Source organism: Schistocerca nitens, chromosome 2 (assembly GCF_023898315.1).
Source record: "Schistocerca nitens isolate TAMUIC-IGC-003100 chromosome 2, iqSchNite1.1, whole genome shotgun sequence".
In the NCBI taxonomy this organism is placed as follows: domain Eukaryota; kingdom Metazoa; phylum Arthropoda; class Insecta; order Orthoptera; family Acrididae; genus Schistocerca; species Schistocerca nitens.
The window spans coordinates 721,017,642-721,039,325 of NC_064615.1; the positions used below are offsets into that span (position 1 = coordinate 721,017,642).

Sequence of the window (21,684 nt, forward strand, 5' to 3'; positions counted from 1 at the left end):
CAGTTGTTGCTGGTTACAGCTTGTAAGACGAATGGAAAGAGCCAGAACTGCAACTCCTAGTGCTGAAACAGGATGGAGGCAAGCAGAAAAAAATAAAAATATATCTATAATGACCATGAAATCTAAGAATAAATAGTCAAGAAACACATGATAAAAATGAGTAACTATCTTTGAAGATGTTATATTTATTCACAGAAGTGCCAAAAAAGCATAAATATGTATAATAAAACAAGTTTTATGAGAAATGACAAAATTACAACATATATTCAAGTTAGCATATTATTTGAATACATGATATTGACCTTAAAATCCAGTTTATAACGATATAATAACAATAATAATATTTTACAGTACCGTGCACATTGTTTCCACTAAGGGACAACAGTTCAAGAGTGTTTATTAGTGATTTACTGAGAGCAGTCCAGATGGAAAAATAAAAACCTGGTGATAAATATGAAAAAGCTTTAGAAATTGTGCCATAGTACTATTTTTGATATTATTGTTACTATTGGTATACGATAATAAGAAAATGACTTTCCTGTACACTTACTTTATTTGTATTTTGTACACATGTTAGTTAAAGCATCTAAATCCTTTGCTTAGTATAGTAAGTATGACAGTTATCTCAATTTTTGACTATAATAAACATCTTGAACATTACTGAACTCCATTGTATTGCTTCTCATTTATATATTGGTAAATGTCTGGGTGAAGGTACATCTCAGAAATTGTTATGAAATTTGTTAACTGATTATAAAGCATTGATTTATTTAGTTATAAGTAATTTGATATTTGTAAGAGGTGCCTTAATTCATTTCTGTATATCAAATGCAAAATTTCTAAACTTTTTATAGTGGCAAATAGTTTTGTTACAGCAGTCGTCTACAAAATCAGTCAAAAGTTACGAATTTGTTTCCTGACATTAAACTGACTTCAAAAATCTTCCATAAATGAAAATTTGTGTAAATGGTCTGTGTCTCCTACAGTGTATGTGTGTGTGTGTGCGCGCGCACAAATTTCACATGTTCTATACACATTCATTAATATGGGCCTGCTAGCAAATATAGTCTTGTGAATCTGGGAGTAACAGAAAATATAATGAAATACAAGTTTCCATTCTTGAATATTTTTATAAGCCATAAATCTGATAGTGTCTACACTTTACATTTTGTTAACAGTCAAGTCCTGCATTTCAAATTTATAAGTTTTTTGTTGTATTTTCTTTTTATTGCTAAGTGTCTGTTACATTATTATCTTGTAGGACTAGTGTCCCACAGAATTATACTGAATCAGATGACATAGTTTAAGTTAGTATATAAAAGTTGATGTTAAGAACAAAATCACTCTTTGCACCTATCTGAACTGCATTCCCATCGTTGTTTGTTTCAGCTAACACTATCAAAGGAACCAATGAAACTGTAACTTAAGTATGTTTGTGAACTTCTGCATTTGGAGTCATGTCAGTAAAATTCTTTAGAATTTATGACAACATAAAAAAAGGTTTTGTCCATTATTCCAGATGACCTTCACTGAAATGTCTCTTCTTAATTGTCTCAGGTGGACCTGTAATGACAGTTTGAATGGCAAACCCTTCATGCTTGACATCTAATGCAAATTGGAGAAAATAAGCACAGCTTCAGATTTTCACACAAAAAATGGGAAAAATTAAAGTTATTCAATACCAAGATCAAATCCGAATGTACTATGAATATTTTTGATATATTGTGGTGATCTGATAATAAGATTAATAAAACTTTTTTGCCATAGTGAATTGAGCAAAACAGAAAGACACAGAAATCTTTAAGGATAATGGAGTTGCTTACAAATAACTGTTTAATTCTGTGGTGATGAAAAAGGTTTTCATTCAGTTTGCAATTTTAATACTCATACTTTTGTCTTTTTATCTGCAAATTCGTATATTAAATCAGAAAAAAATGTTATGGTTATAAATCATTGCTGAATCCGATTTGACTGCTTTCAATGTTTTACAAGAGATGCACAAATCATGCTACACATTGTTCTAAAGACAGTTATGCCTCATCTTTTACACAAAGTATAATATGTATGTCTACAGCAAGCAATTACCTGCATACTCCCACAATCGCTCTTCTATTTCATTTATCACTGTAGAATACTGTTGACAGATAGATTCTTCGATCCACAGCTCACATGCCCCACTTAAGAAAAAAATATCAAAGGAAGTTAACCTTGATGACTGGGTTGGCTATGCCACTAGTAACATTCTTCCTACTCACAAAAGTTTTGATGAGAAAAAATTGCTTTCAGATACACCTGTCTACTATGCAAAAACGAGACTACCAGCCACCTTGTTGCACTCATATTAACAAGGATATTGCTATTGGGAAGTCATGCAGAAACTCCATAAATCCATGATTCTCTATTGGAGAAATTCCAAGTACTACTCACCATTAAATTAAAAGTGTGAGATGAAAATACATTGTCCGTGCAATGTTAAGAAGGTAATTTAATCACATCCATTATCTAATGAAATTTATTTATCATTCCTTCACTACTGTTCAGTTCATTAGCAGCAAGATCTCTTTTTGATTACATCAACATATTTTGAAACAAAAGAAAGTTCATTATTAAGATTTCTATTCAACAATGACAATTTTGTACAAACTTTCTGTTTGAAATGACAAAGTTGGCTTCATTTCCCCCAATTCGTGGCAATCTCCAAGTAATTTAGAGTTTATTTTGTCCCTAAAGGTTTTTGCTATATATTTTGCTCAAAGAATCTTGGATGAACTTCAAGAAAAAATGTAAAGTGGGTTTCTTAGACCATGAATAGTACTAGAACACTGTCCTTTCCGCTGAAATACGCTAACAATTATTATGTGAGAGTTGAAATGGTACAAACCTTAATAAAAATGACGTGTCAGTTGTCAAAAAAATGTATCCTTATTACAAGATAATACAGTCAGAAATCTATAGAAAGTTTATTGAAAGGCAGCATATTTTTATTAATGCTTCTCCTCTTAAAATATACTGTGTAATAAATCCCTTATCACATTATACAATTCTTGCTAGCTCATTACATATATGATGCTGCCACACCTGTACTTCCTCTAGCACAAATGTCCATTGATGGACAGTATCTGTCAGAAAGCAATTATAACAGCACCCATCATACTGTTTGAGAAATGAACCATAGCATGTGTAAGACTTCAGAAAGGTGCAATCCATGTTATTTTCACATTGTGCCAAGCCTAGTCTTGTCTTCATCTTGTACCCTTATGGCTTTCTTCTGGGTGTGTGTGGGTCGCCACACACTCAATCTTGTGGTAACCTCAGACAGGACGTTGAGCATCTAGTGGAAGAAGACGTGGCCCCAGCAGCATGATGAGAGCAGATCCAATGGGTGCAGTCAGCAAAATGGCGAGGACAGCCATCTCGAGCACGGTTCGTGCCCACAGCAGCTGATCTGAATCTGGCTGCACCATCGAGCGTACTATGTCCAGCGCCACTGGTCCCAGCGCCGCCTGGAACACACATGGGACCACACAGAATACCTTGCTCATTCTCAACATGGTCCATGTTCTTATTACGACCCACACAGCATGACAAAGGCAACGTTACACAGTGGGACTCTGTGACAATTGTGAATGCCTGCCCTGCAACCCTCTAGCCTTTGACACATTATAAATATATTAAAGTTACAAAGATATTTAAAAAACTAACAAGTATACACATTGATGGGAAAAACATCGCACCACCAGTTGCACCACCAAGGAAATCAGGTTCGCTTTAAACATACGCTGTAACAGTCGTGAGCGTTAGTTACCTTTGGGACTGGACGTGGTGAGGTGATGTTACCCAGGAATGACTTTAAGGCGACAAAGACCCCATTATTATCACCTCACTGTGTTTGAAAGAGATAGTGTAAAAGAGCTACAAGAAGCTGGATGTCCTTCTGCGATACTGCAGAAAGACTTGGCAGGAATGTAGCCACTGTAAATGACTGTTGGCAGCGGTGGTCACGACAGTGTACAGTCGCAAGGAGACTAGGCTCTCGACGGCAACATGGCACTACCGAGAGGAATGACCATCACATTCAGCGTATGGCTCTGGCACATCGTACTGCATCTGCAGCAGCAATTAGAGCAGCATTTGGCACCACAGTGACACAACACAATGACTTGTCACAAATTGGTTACTTCAAGGACAGCTCTGAGAGACACACCCTAAAGTCTGCATTCCGAATCATCGTCGTTTGCGACATCTGTGGTGTCAAACAAGAGCCCATTGGAGGGTAGGGTAAAGGTCTGATGAAAGCTGGTTCTGCCTTGGAACCAGTGATGACTGTGCTTTGGTGAGACCAGCTGTGGTCGCTTAAGGGCCTACAGCCAATCTGTCTGCATGGTAGACAACACTTGACCTACTCCTAGTGCGATATCACATGGCAGCAGGAGCACTCTCGCTGTTATCCAATCCATCCTGATTGCAAATCTGTACGTCAATCTGGCTGTGCTGCCATTCATGAATACCATTCCAGGGGTTGCTTTCCAACAGGATAACGGTCGCCCACATGTCGCTGTTGTAACCCAACACGCTCTACAGGGCCTCGAAATGCTGCCTTGGCCTGCTCGATCACCAGATCCACCTCCAGTCGAGCACTTATGGGACACCATCGAACGACAACTCGGTGTCTTCTGCAACTAGCATTAACCGTCCCTGTATTGACCGAGCAAGTGCAACAATCCCATACATTGACACCCAGCAACTGTATAGCACAATGCAAGCTTATTTGCATGCTAGGTTTCAACATTCTGGCAGTTACACTGGTTATTAATATATCAGCATTCACATTTGCAATGACTTACCTCAGACGTGCTTCAACATGTGATCTTGCAATGTTAATCACTTAAATATGTTACCTAAACAAATCTATTACTGAAAGTTCATTACTCTATGTTAATTATTTTTTTGGTATTGCGGTTTTCTTTCCGTCAGTGTAGTCAAACCTCTCGCCACCGTCAATGAAATTGAGGATGGAGCAATTTATCAGTTGTAGAAGGACAGAGAGAGGAACCCGTAACGGCCGTTCAACAGCATATTGTTATTATGGTGGCCTTCAGTCTGGAGATAGGTTTTACTTAGCTCTCCATGCTAGTCAGTCCCATACAAATCTCCACATCTTTGCATAGCTACTACAAACTACTTATTTGAACCTGGTCACTGTAGTCAATTGTTAGTCTCCCTCTATAGTATTTATTCCTGCCTTCTCCACATTTCACGTGTTTATCAAGTAGCCGATTCCTTGGAGCTTCAAGATGTGTCCTATCAACGGATCCCTTCTTTAAGTCAATTTATCCTACATCGTTTTTTCCCAGTTCGATTCAATATCTTCCCATCTGTTATTCAATCTAACAATCTGATCTTCAGCATTCTCCTGTAGCACTATATTTCAAAATCTTCTATTCCGTTCTTCTCTGGGTGGTTTATCATCACGTCGCCTCTCTGTACACAGCTACATTCCAGACAAACACCTTTAGAAAAGTCTTTGTAGCGTTCAAGTTTATATTCAGTATTAACAAATTTGTCTTTTGCAGAAACGTTTTTCATGCTGCTGGTACTCTGTATTTTATATCTTCTCTACTTCAGCCACTGGGAGTTACTTTGCTGCCCAAATAGCAAAACTCATATACCACTTTCAGTGGCTCATATCGTAATATAATTCTCTCAGAACTGTCTGACTTAATTTGCCTTTATTCCATTACCCTTGATACTCATAGCTTATTTTCGAGACATAATCCATTTCGTTGAACTGCTCTTCCAAGTCGTTCAGCTTCTCTTACAGAATTACAATGTCATTGGCAAACTTGAAAGTTTTAATTTCTATGGCCTATTGATCAATTTTCCCCAATTCAGACAGAGAAGTGTTTCCTGAACTTTTGTTTTTCCAATATTCGTTTTGCTTTTCTTCCTTTTTCCTCTTCAATGGGATTATTGCTCTTTTCAGGATCTACACATGATGAGCATCTACTATTCGTGGACCTAGAATCATTATAATTCTTCTGATATAATTCTGTGTTTGGATACCACTCCTGTGACTATATCATCATTGTAACCAAAGGCAGGAAATAAACTGCAACGCCTTCTGTCTTTCAGGTAAAGCATAGACAACTGTTGATAGGCGGTAATACATCTTGGATTCAGAATTGATAGCTGACTTAGTTTTTGATTGCATTTAAAAGATGTAGCAATAAAGGTTATTCCAGGTTGTTCCAATTATACTTCAAAGTGATGTTAAAAATCAGGAAGGCCACTTTACTCCCAGTAATGCTCTAAGTCTATAGTGTATACTGAATTTTTCATTATGGCTGCTGATAACAAACTAGAGAAAAATGCAGAATAGTATGTTTTAGAATTTCAGGCATCTCTGGCGCATTGCTGATAATACTGAATCGTCGACCATCTAATCGAAGCCAAATACACGAAGCTTTAGATCGGTATAATTTCACCGTATTCACTGACAGCAAGTTTCATAATTCACTCCAAATCCATAACCATGCATCTCTCAAGGTTATGATACCCGTATCAATCACCAAGGGCAGAGGTGGGAAATGTACACATAATCAAAGAGGGAAGTGCAAGGTACACAATGCATAGTAAGCAATACACACACTCTAACAATGAAAGTGAAGCACCCAGAAGGGGAGACGAAAATGTAATGAAACCTCATGGGCTGAAAGGCTATGTGGTATTTTCAATGATTACAATATCGGGTCAAATTTATAAAGAAATTCGCAGTATGAGCCCACTTGTCGGTGCAAATTGGTAAGGGTGTCATAATGCCTTTGTATCCTTTCCAGCTTTGCAACTGGCCTTGATATCCTGGACACTGGCACTGGGACAGAGTTGATGTCCGAGCTACTCCCACACATTTTCTATCAGCTCTGGGGATCTTGCTGGCTACGGGAGTATCTCAGCATCACACAGACAGTTCACAGAGACACGTACCATGTGCAGACGAGCGGTGTACTGTTGATAAACCGCACCACGATACTGTCGCTTGAAGGATGACACGTGAAGAAGTATGCTGTCAGCAACATATTGTTGTGTCATCAGAGTTCCCTCATCACTACTGGCTGTGACCTGAAGTTACACCCAATGATACCAGAGTACACTGCCATGCCTCTCCAAAACTTTGGAAGAATAGGACTTTTCCCCAGAGCGTCGCCATACTCCTCGACGACAGTCATCTGGGGAAGTATGGAACCGTGTTACATCACTGAACAGAATACGACACCATTCATCAGCAGTCTATGCTTCCCAGTCATGGAACCACACCAAATGCATCCATTTGTGTTGTTGTGTTAATGGCAACCTGCAAATGGGACATTGTTCACACTTCTTATACAGGGTGGGGCAAATAAAAGTGGACCGGACGAGGGAATACGATTGGACGTGAATGTATGCATGTAACCACACCACATGTATGCACACTCTGACTCAGAGTGTAGAGCGGGCTGTGTGAGTGTGAGTAGAGCTGTGCAAAGGGATGGAGATAGCCACCCAGGCCATCTAATCTGTCAGTGTGTGATTACTTTGTGAGGGGAGCCCTCAAGTCTAAGGTGTATCGCAACAATCCTCGTGGTCTTCAAGAACTGTAGCAGAACATTTGGGATGAGACTGCAGCAATTCCAGCAGTTCAGCTTCTCTCTGCTTCAGCAACTTGTTGACCAGGGCCCAGAAGTGCCATGAGATGAATAGTGGTCACTTTCAACATTATCTATGGTCAGGTTAGTACTGTATCTCCTTTCCTTTGCTGTGTTTTCTTTGTACCCTGGAACCCTGTTCTCTTGGCCACTTTTATTCTCCCCACCCTGCACCGTATAACCTATCAGGCGTGGTACCAAAACTAAATGTGAACACCACTAAATGCATTCTAGTGGTCATTTAACCTATTACACGAAACTGCGAAGCATTTACATCCAACTGAAGGCGTGTACATGTAAAAAGCTACACAATGGAACCATGTGTTCTGAGTGCTTCACTTTTTTGTCTGGCAGTGTGCATGTCGCTTGGAAATGAAATCATAAAACAAAGGAAAATCTGACTGGCTGAGAGAGAAACACGATACTGCATCGGGGAAGACTGTCATCACAGAAAATAATATTATGCAAAATTCTGCACCAGTATAACATAAAGACGGTAACCTACAAAGCACACATGGGAACCGTGTTAAGACGACGGATTGTTCACAAACGGCACCACATTACTGTTGGATGAGAGATAAGACATGAAGATGCAGATAACGCAGATATACTGAAAATCTAAACGATCGGGAAGAGCTGTCTAGAAACTTACCAAAAGGATGTATATAGACTAATGTGGAAGAAATAAAATTACTGTACAAAGGGTTAAAAAACGGTAAACGAGCTCAGACAATTCATCAGTATTTTCAGATTTACTAAAATTACCTGAAGATTTAGAAATTAGGACCTGCTCTGATGTTTTGGTGTTCAAAACTGTGCCGTGAAGTGAAGCACATTTGTCTTTCCCGCCGCTGGTGGTGAGTGTTCAGTTGGATGTGGCTGCTAAACATGTGAGATGTTGCGAGCAGAGCCAAACAAGGCAGCCACCGGTTGGCAACAGGTGGCCACGGTGGAGTGGAGGCAGAAGGGAATCCGCCAGCGAATGGAACACTTCTAGCAGTTTGTAGGGCGAGGCCTGCCTCCTGGACAGACGAAGCGAGAAACATGTGGTGGAGCAGCGAGGTATCCTGTCAGACGGACAGCCAAGCCTGATAGGCGCTTGCTGTCAACAATGCTCATTGTTCCGGCAGGAGTAGCGGACGATGCTTGGCTTAGCAAACCGAGGGAATGCAGTGAAGCCAGGCGTGTAGTGCTGGTTGCTGCGCCACTACAGTTAAGAGGAGTAAGTGCTGGCTGTAGTGCACACGAACGAGGCAGGGCTGGCCTATTTGAGCTGCATATTGATTTCGAGCTGAGAAACAAGGCGGCCGCTGTTAGGTCTAGTGTATTCAACTGAAAGAGTACTACCTGAAGGAAATGTGCCAAGGGATTTTATTGCTTTACCGTTTTGATATTCTGTGTGCTGCGGAATGTGTAGAGCATTGGTTCCACTGAGAATTTATCTATATTCTTTTGTCTGTTTAGAGTTAAGTAGGGTGTTGGCTTTGGTCGGGTATCTTCGAAATTTGGTTTTGGGATGACTTCTGGTACTGAGTATCTTTATGTTTTCACTGTGCATTGTTATTTGTGTATCTCAGTTCATGCCCTTTTGTGTAACATGAATGGACTCAGAGGGATTACTGTGTTGATAGATTTTATATTCATTTGTACCCCCTTATTGTAACATTGCCTGATTCTCTTGCGGCAAGGCCGGGGTGGCCGGGCAGTTCTAGGCGCTACAGTCTGGAACCGCGTGACCGCAATGGTCGCAGGTTCGAATCCTTCCTCGGGCATAGATGTGTGTGATGTCCTTAGGTTAGTTAGGTTTAAGTAGTTCTAAGTTCTAGGGGACTGATGACCTCAGAAGTTAAGTCCCATAGTGCTCAGAGCCATTTGAACCATTTGAATCTTGGGTCAAGTTTAAAAGCGTCCCACAGTGGTAGCAGAGTGTGGTTGTGAATTGTGTTGGTGTGCCATTAGTGGTAGCATTAAGGTAGTTAATGGTTGTGTGTCCTTATGCTCTTTTGGTGTGATGTTGCAGCAATTACTGTTAGGGGCGTCACAGGTGCCATTTGGTTGAAAGGGATGAATTCGGCTATGAAGTACTTTCGAAGACACACCCTCGGAAGTACAATGTCAGGATTGGTCCGAAAGTCTCGACAGGTGCTGGGGAAGCCAGTATGGTTATCAGGGGAGCACCAGAATATGAGTAGTGGATCAGCTACTATCTGGTTTGCGTTTACTGGAAAAGAGCTAGTGATTATTTTTTTTCTTTTTAGGGTGAAAATGTCACTGTCGCCTACTCACATCTCAAAAGGCAAAAGGCTCGGGTAACTCATTATGGGAACTGGTTGAATCGTTTGAAACTCTTAAATAAGGAGCAGTTAAACGATGAGCGCCGGCCGAAGTGGCCGTGCGGTTAAAGGCGCTGCAGTCTGGAACCGCAAGACCGCTACGGTCGCAGGTTCGAATCCTGCCTCGGGCATGGATGTTTGTGATGTCCTTAGGTTAGTTAGGTTTAACTAGTTCTAAGTTCTAGGGGACTAATGACCTCAGCAGTTGAGTCCCATAGTGCTCAGAGCCAGTTTTTGAGTTAAACGATGAAGTATGACACATCAGAAGTACCACTAGAATTGCAGGAAAGTGTTACAGTAACCCTGTAGAACAGAGGGCAAGCAGGTAAGGACTACTGCACAATCACTCGTGCATTTCACGGTTGTAAACTGGTACGTGCCATAACAATCAGAAGAAACGACAGTGGCATTTTACAGAAGCTGTAAAACGAACTCTTATACTATGTGACACAGAACTTATGGTGAGTGTAAAAACTTGATTAATATTCAGTTTGTTTCAAGCAGTTGTTATTACAGCATATGTAGACCTTTAAAAAGAACGAAATGTAGTATTACCTTACTGGGCCGAAAATAAGCCGCACTTTTTATCCAGGTTTCACCTTCGAGAAGTTAGGTTGCGGCTTTGCAACAATACATCAAGTGTCTGTAGCCGAAACTGGCGGCAAGGCATTTTGTTACACAATAGTGAAAACTTTTATGATATTTTATTGGCGTTAACATTGTGTTGGTCTAGTAATATTGTTTCGTTAGATTATAATTCAATTTCAATTGGATACTGGTAAGAATGTTTGATATATGCCGATGTCAGCCACCATTTAGAGCGAAAAACATGATGTAACCAAGGAACTCAGTGCGGTTACGATTCAAGCTTCAGACTTAGAATTGTGTGTTGTACCAAAATGACAACCAACAATGTGGCCGGAAGAAAGTGTGGACTGGCCTATGTTGGCCTATAGGAGAATGCTACCCCATTTCGTCATTCTGACGAGAAAAACTATGCCCAAAGAAAACTTCCCTAAGGGCTCAGTAATTTGCTGCCAAGCAAAGTGCTGGATGCCGACGTAACTAATAGTTGACTGGCTGTTTACTATTTGTAATCGCAAACCTGGGGCACTGGTTTCTAAGACAGCCATGTTAATTTTGGATGTCATAAAGGGAATCCAACTGTTGAAGTGAAAGATAAACTAACTGCACAGAAGACAGACCTTGTCGTAACACCAGAGAAATGACTTCAAACTGCAGGTGCCAGACGAGTTCGAAAGTAAGCCGTTCAAGTACAGCCGCCGAGAAATGTATTCAGATTGGCTCCTGGAAGAAGACCATGCCCTTACACCGTCTGGTAAGATTAAGAAGCCATCGTTATATTTCTGTGCGAACGGATTCTTCTTTCGTAGGCCTCCAGATAATCTGAGTCCATTAGCAAGGGTTTCATGAAATGCTGCATATCGAATGCGCCGAATAGCAGCGAGTATGGCATACTAGGGACGAGAATGAAGAAAATGATAGAAGTAAGAGTGATATCAATAAAGTGAATGCCGGTCCTGATAGCGATAACAGTGAATATGACAAAATATCGTACCGGTACGCTAGGTGCCAACGTGTAATACATGATTATGATAGAGCAAATGTTTACGGTACACACCTAAGTTTTACACGCAAGTACAAGTAAATTTCTGGTACTCTCCTCTGAATCAGTGTGCGACTTATTTTCGCGCGATGTTTTTTTCATTTTTTATTTCTTCCTCTAATTTAGGGATGCCGCATGTGTGCCATGGTAACTTACTATAGGGCCAATATTATACTATACTTCAATATCCTTCGACTGTTTCTGATTAATACCTGAACAGTAGCCTTCGGCAACCATGCAAACGCCAGAAACGTTTTCTCCTTCACATTGAAGCCAGCGCCGAAAGCAATGACGACGGAAATGAGGATTCGGCACTGAAACAAAAAAGCACAGCGATGCTGACGAACCGGAGTTTACAGAACACGAGCTCAGCACATTACTGCTCAATAGACTTCCACTTTACCGTGAGGGCAATAGCCAAACACGCTATGGCGAGTCCGACACGATCCCCTTCCAGCTCAAAGAGGTTGATCTCCGCACCAATGAGGCCAAACAGCGCTGGTTGGAAGAATGCCCAGATCGTTTTGAAGGACTGTGACACAGGGCTCTGCAATGGAATAAAATTCATGTCATTCATCGATTTAAGGAACGCCACAGCGGTATGTCCAAGCGTTTGCAGCAGCTACACCGAGGTGACAAGAACCACACAATAGCGATATGCACATATACAGATTGCAGTACTATCGAATACACAAGGTATAAAAGGGCAGTGTATTGGCGAAGCTGTTATTTGTATTTGTACTCATATGGTGGTACGACGAGAATTAACAGACTTTGAACGCATAATGGTAGTTGGAGCTAGATGCATGGGACAATCCATTTGGGAATTCAACATTCCGAGAGTCACAGTGTGAAGAGTGTGCCGAGAATGCCAAATTTCAGGCATCACCTCTCACCAGGGACAATGCAGTGACCGACGACCTTCACTTAACGACCGAGAGCAGCGGCGTTTTCGTAGAGTTGTCAGTGCTAACAGAAAAGCAACTAAGTGTGACATAACTGAAGAAATCAATGTGGGACATACGACGAACGTATCCGTTAGGACTGTGCGGCGAAGTTTGACGTTCACGGGTTATGACAGCCAATAACTGACGAGAGTGGATTTGCTGACAGCACGACATCGCCTGCAGCGCCTTTGCTGGTCTCGTAACTATATCGGCTGGACTCTAGACTACTAGGAAACTGTGGCCTGGTCAGATAAGTTCCGATTTCTCTTGGAAAAAGCTGATGGTAGGGTTCTAGCTTGGCGCAGACCCCACGAACCCATGGACCCAAGTTGTCAACAAGGCGCTCTGCAAGCTAGTAGTGGCTCCACAATGGTGTGGCCTGTGTTTGCATGGAATGGACCGGGTCCTCTGGTCCAACTGAAGCGACCATTGACTGGAAATGGTTATGTTCGGCTACTTGGAGACCATTTGCAGCCAATGATGGACATCATGTTCCCAAACATGTCACCAGGTCACAACTGTTCGCAATTGGTTTGAATAACATTCCGGGAAATTCGAGAAGCGAATGATTCGGTCAGCGAGATTGCTCAACATCGAACATTTAAGGGACATAATCGAGAGGTTAGTTCGTGCACAAACTCCTGCACAAGCAACAGTTCCGCAGTTATGGAAGGTTATAGACACAGCACGGCACAATATTTCTGAAGGGGCTTCCAACGACTTGTTGAGTCCATTCCACGCTGAGTTGGTGCACTATGTCGGACAAAGGGAGATCCCGCACAATATTAGGAGATATCCCACGACTTTTGTCACCTCAGTGTATTATGCACAAAAGATCTCACTGAGAAGAAAAACTCAGTTACGGTATCTTCACCTGCACTGCGTTTTGTTAGATACAATGGAACAAATAACTGTCGAACGTGCGAAAACATTGTTTGTGTTCACTTTTTGTTTTTTAATCGTAATTTTGTGTCGTTACTCTTCTGGCTAATTTGATGCCGTCCACCACGATTATTTCTTCTCCTCTTCCAAACTCCCTTCAAACTTCCTCATTTATTTCTTGTCTCTGTTCAAATCTCTATCTTCTAGATTTTTCCCCTTCACACCGCCATCTAGTCTCATAGAAGATGTCCTATCAATCTGTATCTCCTTGTAGTTAATGTCTCTCCATGTATCTCCTTTCTCTCTGATTCTGAAAAGAGTTTACATTTCTCATCTTAACTTAATTTCCTGCATGATCCTGTAATAACACATTTCAGACGCATCGATTGCATTACTTTCCGGTTTTCCTGCTTCTCATTTCCGTGTGATGTTGTGCTCCAGACGTAATTCTCAGATATATCATTAATAAAACTTAACTAATAAGTAAACATTAAGAATTACGCATTAACATCTTCTATACACGTTGCTAAGTAAAAAGAATGATGGAAAGAAGCTAGATCATAGGAGACAATATAAACTCGGATACATAAGAAGAGTGTAAGAAATTAGTGGTCTTTTTCAAAGCAATTTTCCGATATTTGCTTTATCGGTTTAGAGAATCACGAAAAATTAATCTGTGCAGAAAATTCTGAAAAGATAGGGATAAACTGTAAGTAAATACGGGTAATACACAATCTCAACAAGGACGAAGAGGGAACAACAAGAGTGGAACAGGTAGAACGATGTGCCCGGATTAAAAAGGGTATAAAGGGTGTAACATGGGGACGTATTCTTTGGATCCTACTGTTCACTTTGTACATCGAAGAAGCGATGATGGGAATAAAGGGAAGTTTCATGAGTGAGACTGAAATTCAGATTGAAAGAATATCAATGATGAGAGTCGCAGATTAAATCGAAGTCCTCAGTGAAAGTGAAGAAACATTGCAGGACATCATGAGTGGAATGAACAGTCTAATATGCACACACTGAGGCTCGAGAGTAAACTGAAGAAGTAATGAGGAATAGAGCAAGTGAGATTAGCGATAAACTTAACATCAAAATTGGTGAGTACGAAATAGACGAAGCGAAGTAACATAAGACGGACGAAGCGTGGACTACACAAAAAGGAGAGTATCACAAGCAAACAGGACAGTCGAGACCAAAAGAAGTCTTCTGATATTAAACATAGCCCGAATATGAGGAAAAAATTTCTGAGAGTGTCGTTTGGAGTACAGCATTGTATGGCAGGGGACTTTCGGTTGGGGGGAAAACTAAAAAAAAAAAAAAAGGTTCAAATGGCTCTGAGCACTATGCGACTTAACTTCTGAGGTCATCAGTCGCCTAGAACTTAGAACTAATTAAACCTAACTAACCTAAGGACATCACACACATCCATGCCCGAGGCAGGATTCGAACCTGCGACCGTAGCGGTCGCTCGGTTCCAGACTGTAGCGCCCAGAACCGCACGGCCACTCCGGCCGGCGAAAACGAAAAAGATCACTGAAGAAAATTTGAGATGTAGTGCTATAGAAAGATGCAAAAATTAGGTGCATTGATAAGATAAGAAATGAGGAGGTTCTCCGCAGAATTGGGGAAGATAGGACATGTGGAGTACACCGACAAAAAAGGACAGGGTTGCACAACGTGTGTTTTAGGTATCAGGTGATAACGTGCATGGTGCTAGGGGGAACTGTACAGGATGAAAACTGTAGGGGGAAGGAAGACATTGCAATACATCCAACGAATAATTGAAAGTGTAGGGTGCAAATGATATCCTGGGATGAAGAGGTTGGTGCAAGAGAGGAGTTCATTGTGGTCCACGTCAAACTAGCTCGAAGGCCGACGGCGCAAAACACATCCCTCCCTATCAAATTAACTGTTCTTTGACGCATCAGAGTACGTCATATTGGCGTTCCCACTCTTTAGTCAAGATGTGCTATAAATTTAGTTTCCGTTCATTATCTCCTCATTATTTATCTAATATACCCATCTGATTTCCTGCGTTCTCCTGTAGCACTACATTTCAAAAGATTCTATTCTTTTTTTGTCGCAACTGTTTGTCATCCATATTTCACACATTCTAGACAAACATCTTCAGATCTCACAGTGATGCGTGTGGGACAAAAACACTTGCGTTTTCTCTGTCGGATGCACAGTGCTCGATATGAAAAGATATGGTTAAGATGGCGTGTCGAAACGAAGTGATTGCTCAAAATGTCAGTCGTGGTCAGAACAATGAGTGCAAGTCACATACACGTGAGTCATGTGTGTGTGTGAGTTGCGTTTGCGTGAGTGTGTATGTGTGTGTTTGTCGTCTAATTTTGATGAAGGCCTTACTGGCCGAAAGCTGTATTTGTGACAGTCTTTTTGTTGTGTCTATCCCGACTCAGCATCTACGCTATATGGTGAGTAGCAACTTTCCTTTTCACAATATTGTTACATTCCATCCTGGATTTTCTAGTATTAACATTCTACATCTTGATTCGAAATGTTTACTCATTTGCAGCCCTCTGCCGCTAGAGGGCTCCTATCTGTAGCGTGTAACATGGCCGTGTGAAACAGTGGGGTGTAATCTACTTTCGTATTGAAAGAGTTCGTCCACACATGGAGCACCGTTTCTTTTAGCATAACAATGCCAGCCCACACATGAGCGTTGCGGCGATTGTAACAGTCCGACGCTCTGGGTACACCGTCATCGATCATCTTCCGTACAGTCCTGACTTGGCCGCGTCCGATTTTCACCTGTTTCCGAAAGTTAAAGAACATCTTCGAGCGATGGAAGGAGAGGTGTGTTTTTTGGCTCAATCAACAAAGTTAAACATTCTACACTGACGATATCAACAAACTGGTCTCTCGTTGGCAGGGATGCGTTCGTCACCTGCATGGCTATGTTTAGAAATAAATATGTAGACATGAAGAATAAAGATGTAGGATGTTAATAACCTTAATTCTGTTTAAAAAGCTTTAAGAGTTTCCACATAAAAGATTCAGGGGCATTAAGTTCCAGCACGCCCTCATACGAGATTGCCTTGAAAACCATACAGGACCTCTATTTACTCATTCCGCGACGACTGGAAGCTGTTTTGAAAGCTAACGGTTTTGCTACAACTTATTAGGCACGTTAGTATGGTGTGTTTTTGGTGTTTCTATATTTTTGTCCTCGCTCTGTACGTTGTATGACAGGTAACGACGCGCGTATTCTCTAGTGAACGCTGGTCGCGGTTGTTATTGTAAGAATGTCAACTCCATTTTTGAGAAGTTTTATAAACAGATATAGAAGATATGAGATCGTTACAGTAATTCATACTAAGAGGTAGCTTTGGCGTTAATGCTGTAGACCTACACAAAAGCACAAAGCACTCCGTCGTCAAGCCACAAGTGGCCCATCGGGACCATCCGACCGCCGTGTCATTCGCAGCTGAGGATGCGAATAGGAGGGGCGTGTGGTCAGCACACCGCTCTCCCGGTCGTTATGATGGTTTTCTTTGACAAGAGCCCCTACTATTCGGCCGAGTAGCTCCTCAATTGGCATCATGACGCTGAGTGCATCTCGAAAAATGGCAATAGCGCCTGCTGCCCCGGATGGTCACCTATCCAAGTGCCGGCAACGCCAGACTGTGCTTAACTTCGGTGACCTGACGGGAACCGCCAACCGCCGCATCCACTGCGGCAAGGCCGTTGCCCGTAAACCTACAGCGTGGCGGAGAAAATACATAAATGTTCGGTACAGATGACGATACCATTTTACTCTCCAGATTCGATAATTTGATTAATTTAGGGTAGCATATGCTGAAGTCAATTTCAGGTGAAGACGTTCGACGCAAAATTGGCGACATGGAATCAGCGAACGGTAAGCAAAAAGATGTTCATGTTATTTGATGACGTACGAAATCTATCAGCCGCGTCTCTGTAATAGTTAAGCAGCCGCTACACTACTGTCCTAAATCCTTTCTCACGCCACTTCCTCTCCAATCCGATATACGTCCAAACCCTTCACCTAGAAACTGTTCGCCGACCGTTGTGGCAGAGCGGTTCTAGGCGCTTCAGTCTGGAACCGCGCGACCGCTACGGTCGCAGGTTCGAATCCTGCCTCGGTCATGGATGTGTGTGATGTCCTTAGGTTAGTTAGGTTTAAGTAGTTCTAAGTTCTAGGGGACTGATGACCTCAGATGTTAAGTCCCATAGTGCTCATAGCCATTTGAACCATTTAGAAACTGTTCACAGGAAGTTTCAAGACGATATACCTCACCAATCACGTCAAAATTAAGATAATAGTTTTTATTTATGTCGATATATTTTTGTGTATTTCGTAATATTTTATTCAGAGCTTGAAGAGCGGCTAGCTCAACCACCCTCGGGGGAAGTACATGTAAATAAGTAAAAATTGCAGCATATACAAAAGATCATCACTTGAGAACTGCTCAATAGATATGGGTGACTTTTTGTTGTTGTTTTCGTAATTTTCAAGGCGAGGTTGGTACGTTGATGGAAAATTCACCGGAAAAGTCGGAAATTTGGTTGATATTTTTGTATGAAAAGCGCCTCTAGTTCCCGATTCACCTTACATTCAGAGTGACGATTGATAAATCGCAAAAAAAATCGTTGGAAGTGTGTGGAATAAATCTTGAATTGCCGTATTTTCGCAAGGGGCAGTTGTGATGTGATCGAGATTCGGTAAACCATCGACGCTATTTGTTTTCACTCCGGACGAAGAGACAAAAAATATTCATCTTGAAGTGCTGCAATGAAAGCATTAAAAACACCAACAAATTATCACGAAATGAATGAATTCCAGCTTGTTTCAGTTGAATAAATTCGGCCGGCCGGTGTGGCCGTGCAGTTCTAGGCGCTTCAGTCTGGAACCGCGTGACCGCTACGGTCGCAGGTTCGAATCCTGCCTTGGGCATGGATGTGTGTGATGTCCTTAGGTTAGTTAGGTTTAACTAGTTCTAAGTTCTATGGGACTGATGACCACAGATGTTAAGTCCCATAGTGCTCAGAGCCATTTGAATAAATTCATGATCTTACTGAAATTTTTGTACGAATTCACTCAAATTCAAGGAAAAATTCTGTTGGATGAACCCTTCTCGATCAACGGGCTGACTGACAGAGACAAAGCACAGCCTAAACCATCAGTTTATTTCTTTTCAATAAATTCATGATATTACTGAAATTGTTTTGTTCTAATTCACACAAATTCAAGGAAGGGTTCGGTTGGGTGAACCTTAACTCGAACAACTGAAACACGCTACACAACAAACACTTCCTGTTAAACGGGCTGCGAGAAAGAACATGCTAAGCTGTGCAGTGAAAATGTGCGGTTTTGTTTTCCTTTTTGCAGTCATTTTTAATAGAATCAGGAAAGCTGTGTTTACAGCTAACTTTATAATCCTTCTTGTTCGTAGAGTAAAACCGTGCGAAATATTAAAGCTGCTGTCCTCACTGATCCTGCAGTTTGAAAGATCTCTCTCTCTCTCATGCCTCGTGTACTTATTATTCCAACCGATTTATCCATTCATTTTGACTTCTGTTCCCACTCAAGGTTCCGTTTGTAATAATAATAATAATAATAATAATAATAATAACCGAGTGATAACTGAATAACAGAGTAGCTTTCTGCAACACGCTGGAAGAATTCAGCATTGACAGAAAGACAAGAGCAATCATTCGGCAAACATTAACTGACACAGTCTCCAAGGTTAAATTTATGGGGGATATCTCTGAATCATCTGAAATCCAAAGTGGAGTGCGACAGGGTGACGGACTTTCACCATTACTCTTTAATATCGTATCAGGACATGGGAAAAAGAAGTCAAAGGAATCCATATTGGCATTAGAAAAGATAATAGATTCAATGTGAAGTGTTTAGCTTTTGCAGATGACCTTGCAATTCTCACAAATAATAGAAAAGAAGCCACTAACGCCATAGAGAAGTTATACGAAATTGCACAAAGAACTGGCCTGTAAATCTCGTATGAGAAAACCCAGTACATAGAAAGAGTGCCACAAGACAAATTGCCCATTGTGACAACCCACGGGAAAATCGTACAAGTACCACATCTTAAGTACCTGGGAGAAATCATCCAGCTATCAGGGATCAACCTAAAGACCGATGGGGAAAGAATAAAAAAATCTACAGAAAGCATATAAACTCACGTGGAACTATTATAACAAAAAGTCTATATCCATTAACGCAAAATTGAGGCACTACAACACTGTCGTACTTCCGGAGGCACTGTATGCATCTGAAACGACACAAATAGGTGGGCAAACTAAAATCAAAGAAATAGAGAAACAAGAAAGGAAAATTCGCAGGAAAATTTTTGGCCCGATACAAGAGCAAGGAATCTGGAAGAAGAGACCAACATCAGAATTATATAAATACACAGACAAGATTACGGATACAATAAGGAAAAGAAGAATGGAGTTCTACGGACATATCCACAGGATGAATGAAAACAGAATTTCAAAGCGAATTCTTAAAGTCATCAACTCAGGCAGAGGAAAAACAAAATGGATAAATGAAGTTGAAGAGGACCTCAGACAAGCACACATAACAGTAAATGATGCAGAAAATAGAACTGAATTCAGGAACATCATCAAAAAACATAAATTTGACACCACAACACAGAAGAGACCAGGATGCAAATGGACAGCGAAGCGAAAGAAACAAAACAGTGAACACACAAAGAAAATTTGGGCTCAGAAAAAAACATAAACAATCATCATAAAGGAATTCAAGTTCAAACGCTCTTTTTAAATGGGAATAATCGAAAATAATAATAATAACTAAATAAACAAGGTTAGAGACGGTGGGGAGAGAAGATGGGCAGACAAGTGGAAGGAAATACATATAATGAGTATATGAATAGGGAGATGTTGGAGGAGGAGGTGGGTTAGAGATGTAAAGGAAGAGAGTGCAAGGTGATGAACAGATATAGGGGAAAGGGGGAAAATGAGGGCAAAGGGAAAGAGAGGGTGGAGGAGGACAGGGATAGAGAGAGGGGGAAGAGGACAGAAGGAGATCAGGACTGTATCCAATTCCCGCATAAATTTAGTAATTGCAAAGCACTGCCAGGTCCGCTAGTAGCAGACAAGTGCAGAGAAGGCAGGCTGGCTGTACTCACGGTCTGGGGCCAGCCCTGCCTGCGCCAGCCGGCGGCGGCGACGAAGCCTGCCACGGTGGCGCCCAGCGGTCCCGCGCCGTTGTAGCCCACCGCCTCCGAGCCCAGCACGCACAACAGGCCGCCCGCCAGCAGCAGCCACGTGCGCAGCGACACGCAGAACCTCTGCAGCACGGCGCGCGCAGCAGTCGCGTTACAAAAACGAGAAACTGAAGCTCCTCAAAACTATGACTAAACTACAGTTCAACAAGCAAAAAGAGACATCTGGGCATCACTCCCAGATACAGCAAGATCAGTATGATACACAACACATCTAAATCAGCCCGAAACAAAAAGCTGAAAAGTGCTCGCTCGAAACTGAAGTGAAACTTGTTCAAAAAGAGTATGATCTGTTTAGTAGGAAACTTACGAACATACACACAGAATTACCTAATTTCTTCGACAACTATGCTTTGATAACAATTCTAGACATGAAACTTCCTGGCAGATTAAAACTGTGTGCCGGACCGAGACTCGAACTCGGGACCTTTGCCATTCGCGGGCAAGTGCTCTACATCTGAGCTACCCAAGCACGACTCACGCCCCGTCCTCACAGCTTTACTTCTGCCAGTACCTCGTCTCCTACCTATTCTAGACATAATCACTAATCCTGTAATTAATGAATAAATGAAGATCACTCATAATCAGTGCCATAAAATCAACAAATAAAAAAATAAGCAGGTATACAGTTAAAACAAAATTAATAACGACACACATACACAAACATAAATTTTATGATTTATCAAATAGACAAACATCATATTCAGAAGCAGAGAAAACAACTTACTAAATAAAAGGCATAAATATAATTTACAATCTGAAATCAGCGCCAAAAGTATAAAAAATAATAAAAGAAGTTAGTGCTGCAACACGAAATGCTTCAAATATAGCAAAGTTAAGCAATACAAGAAAGACACTTATCGCCCAGAAGGCTATGAAAGCCTTAAGCAACGAACTAAACAGAAATGATGTTATAATACCTAACAAGAGGACAGGTTCAATATCGTTCAA

The 21,684-nt window shown here is 41.2% G+C and overlaps 1 protein-coding gene across 1 annotated transcript in view; it reads right to left on the reverse strand.

Annotated features, from left to right (window-relative positions):
• Positions 1 to 298: 298 nt before the first annotated feature.
• LOC126235282 (putative SLC9B1-like protein SLC9B1P1) overlaps positions 299 to 21,684 on the reverse strand; it is a 115,958-nt gene continuing 94,572 nt past the window's right edge. Inside the window, exons 8-11 of the mRNA XM_049944007.1 lie at positions 20,638 to 20,799; positions 12,046 to 12,189; positions 11,855 to 11,956; positions 299 to 3,503 (exon numbers count right to left, since the gene is read on the reverse strand). Of these exons, the coding sequence (XP_049799964.1) occupies positions 3,312 to 3,503; positions 11,855 to 11,956; positions 12,046 to 12,189; positions 20,638 to 20,799 (600 nt within the window). The 3' untranslated portion in view covers positions 299 to 3,311. The remainder of the gene's footprint in view (positions 3,504 to 11,854; positions 11,957 to 12,045; positions 12,190 to 20,637; positions 20,800 to 21,684) is intronic.